Genomic DNA, 5,787 nt, shown 5'->3' on the forward strand with positions numbered 1-5,787 from the left:
AAATGTTTTCTTAAAAATATTCATCTTTAGCACATCTTGCCTCAGAAACGACTTGTTTTCTTCGTAAAATAAAAGAGCATGTTATGTGCTTGTTACCTGAAAAAAGATACACAATTGTGTAATTATTGTGTAATAAAAGTAGCAAAGTACAAAATACTAAATCACTGCAACTGTACTAATTGCTACAAAACAACAGAAGAAAAAGATGGTTCAGATAATTAACAAGTGAGTATCTTTTTGGAACCAAAAATGAAAAAAAAAAATTGAGAATTAAAAATAAAATCATTTCCGAGGCATCCATTTACCAACTTTAAGCAATTCAAAAAAATACCAACTGTTAAAAGCTCAAGTTAAATATCCAAAATAGATTTAGTTATTCTGACATTAATTATTAGTTTGTGTCATTGTAAATCGTGAATCGTTGACAAAATAGACTCTTCGAAACGTCAGAGCTTGAAGAGGACTGATAATGTAGAGGTTTTGAGCGGGTCGATTATCTTTAAAATAACGCTTGTTGCAATTTAATTTTATATGCCAAGATTGGCATCGATAGCTTTTTGCGATAGTTTTTGCCAAAAGATCACAAATATTCTTGTTATCAGTATTGCAAGCCTTATCTTTATGGTCTATATTTGTACAAAACAACCTTGACACACTATTAAATGGAAAACAAATAAACTGGAAAATATGGAAAGTTATTTTACGTCTGCTTTTATATGTTTCCAATGTATCTTTCTCTGTTTAATTGTTGCAGGCGATATGAACTCTCCGACTGTAAGTACGAAGAATGTAACAGCGCATTATTGTCCGTATCCGTGCACAGTTGGTAATCAGACATTATGTTACCCTCTCCCGTGTCCACTGCCACCATGTGTCGATCCGGCAAGATACCAACCAACCGATTGCTGCCAATATTGCCCCAACGGTAAGATTTTGTACACAATTTATTTGGAATTACACCGATTTTATACGCTTGTAAATTTCTACATATTTGAGCTTTGTGAATATTTTCACTTTCATTGACTGTGACAAGACGAAAAGTTTATGGTTTCTCGTAACCTTTACAGTCATTGGTTGAAGAACCACCTACCTGTTCCGTGTTCAATTTTGTGATGGACCTTTCCTTCATTTTTGAAGAAATAGTAGTACGTGTAGACTGCTCTCTGTTAACATCTTGCCAATTATTATATCTTATTAAGTGAACAAGTGCTTTCTAGGGCAACACTTTAAAAAAACCATTAGGTGATATTTAGCATATAACTCACATGTAACTGTGTGCTATCCAGTGTCCGGTCGCCTGCTTTGTCAAACAAAAAATGTACATGTATATTCAAAATTTCAGGTGCAAATTGCCGAGGCCCTGCAGGCAGTATTATTAAATGGAACCATTGGAAAATAGTTGACGGGAAAAACTGCACATGTAAATATATAGCACAGGATGCTGTATGCGTATAACATGTAAAATTTTTGAAGAGATTCTTATCCAATAAATTATACTGAAAGCACATCATATACTGATGGCGTCCATATATACATGTATACTATTTTCAGTAAAAAATACTAACTGATTTGTCTTCTATATACATGTAATGTATTTTTCATATTTCTAGGGGAAAAAAAAACTCTTACAAAGTCACATTTTTCTATGAAGCAAATCTGCATAAAATTTATTGATATAAAATACAAAATATTCAAAAGCATGTGAATCCCTTCTCTAAACAATCATCTGAGCTCTAATTGAGCGAAAAACATACTAGAAACAAAAACAATTTGTCCATTCAAGTAATATCATCCGTTTACGAAATTTAACTATCGTTACAAAAACGTTTCGTTTATGGAAGAAAAATTTGCAGTCCGCCCGACTATAAATGACTTCTCCTGCAGCAAACATATTCCCCCTGCCCTATAAATCGTCATGTACCTGAAAACCAAAGTGAAAATGTCTAAAAATGATAAAACTGTATGACTGACCGATTGTTACTGATGACCCATTCATTGCATTCGGCTTTAAATAAGACCCAATAATTTTAATTTACTGTACGCAGTCCCTATTTTGTATATATTTGGGATAAGGAGAATAGTTTCCTTACTAAACTATTGAACTCGTTGACTAACATATTTTTATGCTAGCAAGAGTCTCGCATAACATAATTTGATTCAACTTGCTCAATATTTGAAGTCAGAATTGAACCCCTACAGTACAATGTACACTAATTCAACAGCCTCTGTTTCTTTTTTCCATTTTAACTATATTATCAAAAATATCAACTTTTCTAACAAGGCCATTCAAGCAATCAACAAATATCGCAACAACATCTGAAAAATGATGTAATTTACATACATGTTCATGTGTGTGCTCCTCTTCAGAACATGGCATTTCCTCTGGAACCGTCTCCTCTTCTATTTCATTGAATGTTTCCGCCATTTTCGGGAAGAGTTCATTCCAAAACTCGTACTCTCGTGCATAAAGAAACTGTTGAACAGAGCTGTCATCCATAGTTTTATCTAACGTCATATATTTTTGAGTGTCAAGGTCATACTCTGGCCATTCCGGATCTATTTTTAACGGACTGTTTGGATTACTGATAAAGAAAAATAAATAAATAAATAAATGATGAAATAAAATAAATAAAAAATAATATTGCAGATAAGATGCTGAAGTATGTAATTTAGGGAAACAAATTAACGATAAAAATAAATATCAAGTCATATTTTGTTTCACTATTTTACGCCACATCGTCAGTGTTTTAGGCCATGCATGCTTCTCCTGACAGCAAGATATAGTTGGGTTTTACTTCACGCTGACACAGTATAGGTCATATCGCGACGTTCCAGCTTTACTGGTGCAAGAAGACCTCAGGTGCCCCTCATGTATTATTTCAGGCATTCACGGACACCTGAGTAGAATCACTGACGTTCCGTAACCTATAACTGGTTAGAGCACTGTGTGAGCCAGGAGAACTGATGAGCAGATGAGATTGTAATAAGTTGTTTGTATACATGTATATATGAAGACCTGATCCACAATTGGTAAATATGCTATGCTTTTCATTGTCTATATAAATTCATTTTAGGTTATTAATATGATCGTGTGGCGGCGTGGCCGAGTGGTTAACACGTCGGACTAGTAATCTAAGGATTGCTGACCGCGTGGGTTCAAACCATGTCAGGGGCAAGCGGTTGTTTCCTGGAGCAAGAAACTTTACATTCATTGCTTAGTACTGGATGGTTCCAGGAACGGATTCGAGAGTGGTTCAATAAGCTTATAGCTTCCAACACAATCGAACTAAAATAAATTTGTATAAACTAATATGAATGTTCTTACTTATTTTGACTTAAGGCTAATGCTGACTTGACCACAAGATTATTTAAAGTGTGACTTAATATATTCATTGAAATCATTTATATATGATATCTTAATCTTTATTTATTGCAATATGTTATAATAGTTATTGCTTATTTACAGGGCTTTAAACTATATACAGATTAGAACGAAATCAGACTTTGTTGTATTGGAATCCAGGTCTACCAAGTTATTGCTGGCTGGGGCCAGTTAGGTCAATTCTTACTATTAGGGCTGGTCACAAACGCATGAGATTATTTTAGTAATTAAAGAGCAAACTAAGTTTTTGTTTGAACTTATAAGCTTGATATTCTACGCATACATGTATATTAACTTAATTGATTACCCGGTTTTTGCAAAATTTGTCCAGTACTCCATCATCTTTTTGGACAGCTGTATTTCCCATCCAGTGATATTTGGTTTGTCCTCGACGCCAAATATATAGTTTGTTTCTTCACCATGGTCTGCACCTGGGGTCCAACTTGGCGTGGCCATACGCCGGTTTGTCGGGGCTGGCATGAATTTGTACATGTATGATTTGGTTTCTTTCGAAGTTGAATGCAGACGACCGAATTCTACAACCGGAACTGCGACACCGGTATCTCCAAACAGTCTCATAAACTGCATCCGGATGTTGTGAAAGTTTGATGGGTTGGACCAGTCTGTATATTCGTGTTCAATAAAGCGCATGACTGGTTTTGAGAACATTCGGTTGTAAACCATTCCGGTGACAGCGAGTATCAAATTTCCCATGTCTGCAGGCGTTGGCGCAAAGTCTTCTGGGCTGTCTGTTCCTATGAAATATGGAACATAGCATGCTCCCTCGTATGCGTTCATTCCTGCTAGAAAATCAAATGATCTGAAGTTATCCAGTTCTTTATTTTTTTCTGTCTTGGCCAGTTTTGAAATGTCTCTTGGATCTTGCTTTATAAATTCGCCATCAACCACTGGATCATAAAATACATTGTCTAAATTGTCAAAGTTTGCTGCCATATCATTGGCTACGGCCATATATTCTCTCCATGACTTAGTTTTTAGACATTCTATAATTTTTGCAGTGTCGTCTGCTGCACAGTTAAGTCTGTTCGCAATCGAGATCACTTGATCACGTGCGTTTCTTGAACAGTTCATTGGTCTCATTGAAGGAGATCCGCTCTCGGCAATGATTCTGTGAAACAAGCCAACATTCCCCGCAAACATTCCTTGAATAATACTACTTGCTGCTCCCGATGACTCACCAAATATTGTTATTCTATTTTTATCCCCACCAAACGACTCGATATTGTCCCGAACCCATTGCAATGCAAGATGCTGGTCCCATAATCCTAAATTGCTTACCATATTCGAATCATTTGTACTAAGAAAACCTAAAGGACCAAGTCTATAATTGAACGTTACAATTATTACGTTACCGACAGAACAAAGAGTCTTTGGGTCGAATTCTTCCGGAGACCCAAGAACGAACGCCCCGCCATGTATCCAGACCATAACAGCATGGCCTTTATCAAGATCTGCATTTTGGTCAGGTACGAACACATTCAGGTGTAGACAATCTTCATCCTCCGTGCCAAAAACTGGCTCCATTGGATTATAAATCTGGGGGCAAATATATCCATAATCTGAAGCGTGGTACGGGGAATTTAATTCGCCATACGCTTCCGGTTTCCGAAACCTGAGTTCTCCGATGGGTGGTTTGGCATAATGTATTCCGAGATATTGATTTACACTGTATGGAACGCCGCCTGCACTTAACTTTACATTAGTTCCAATGATTTCTCCAATTTTTGTTACAACTCTCGCAATATGTGCGTTTGTGTAAGAATTCAGAATGCAAAATAAAATAATAGAATACAGTGCACTACGAAACATTTTAGCTCTATGTCTTATTGCATGTGTTACAATTGCACTTCATGTACCGAAAATATCATTTTATACACCTGCAAAGCTTTATGATATTGATTTACTCGGTCACATAAAGACATTGTTAAAGTTTTAAACCAAATAAACCCGTATACCTCTTTCGATATAAATAACTTACTATGCCATAATATACATGAAGTCATGTTAATCTGTTTTACACCGGTGTCCTACAAAATGACCATGTCCCACTTGCCACGGTTAATGTTGACTTTAAGCAACCGGTTTTCAATACCCAGTGAACTTTTTGCATTATTCTAATGGAAGAACAGATATTCGAAAGGCACATATATTTAACCAAATATATTAATAACTATATTAGTTATCAGTTATTGTTCATCTTCAATTTTCAGCAGAATGTGGCATTTTTCTCGCATGAAATGTGTTTTCTGTGAATGCAAAGTTTCATTAAAACTTCATTTCAGTTAACAAAGATGGGAATTGTGTAGCATTTTCACATAGATCGCAAAAACAAAACACTGCGAATAAAGAAGTAAAAAATTCAAAGTGCTGAAAGCACTGGATGC

General features: G+C 35.7%; 1 protein-coding gene and 1 long non-coding RNA gene across 2 annotated transcripts; one reads left to right on the forward strand and one right to left on the reverse strand.

The window, feature by feature from the left end:
- The first annotated feature begins 477 nt into the window (after nt 1-477).
- Nucleotides 478-1,464, forward strand: LOC132739607 (uncharacterized). Its single transcript, XR_009627030.1, has 2 exons — nt 478-925; nt 1,343-1,464. It is a non-coding gene; the product is annotated as an uncharacterized LOC132739607 (long non-coding RNA).
- A 230-nt stretch (nt 1,465-1,694) lies between these two features.
- LOC132739618 (acetylcholinesterase-like) lies at nt 1,695-5,341 on the reverse strand. Its single transcript, XM_060727368.1, has 3 exons — nt 3,690-5,341; nt 2,342-2,582; nt 1,695-1,921 (listed from the first exon to the last, which is right to left on the reverse strand). The coding sequence occupies exons 1-3, from the start codon at nt 5,210-5,212 to the stop codon at nt 1,904-1,906; spliced, it is 1,782 nt and encodes a 593-aa protein (XP_060583351.1). The 5' UTR covers nt 5,213-5,341; the 3' UTR covers nt 1,695-1,903.
- Between the last annotated feature and the right edge of the window lie 446 nt (nt 5,342-5,787).

Source organism: Ruditapes philippinarum, unplaced genomic scaffold, assembly GCF_026571515.1.
Source record: "Ruditapes philippinarum isolate M1 unplaced genomic scaffold, ASM2657151v2 ctg948_1_1_1_1, whole genome shotgun sequence".
NCBI classification, from domain to species: domain Eukaryota; kingdom Metazoa; phylum Mollusca; class Bivalvia; order Venerida; family Veneridae; genus Ruditapes; species Ruditapes philippinarum.

Coding starts and splice junctions, on each gene's coding strand:
- LOC132739618 (XM_060727368.1), bottom strand. CDS start 5,212: ATGTTTCGTAGTGCACTGTATTCTATTATTTTATTTTGCATTCTGAAT. Junction 2,583..3,689: donor ACAAATTTTGCAAAAACCGG/GTAATCAATTAA, acceptor TTTCTTTATCAG/TAATCCAAACAGTCCGTTAA.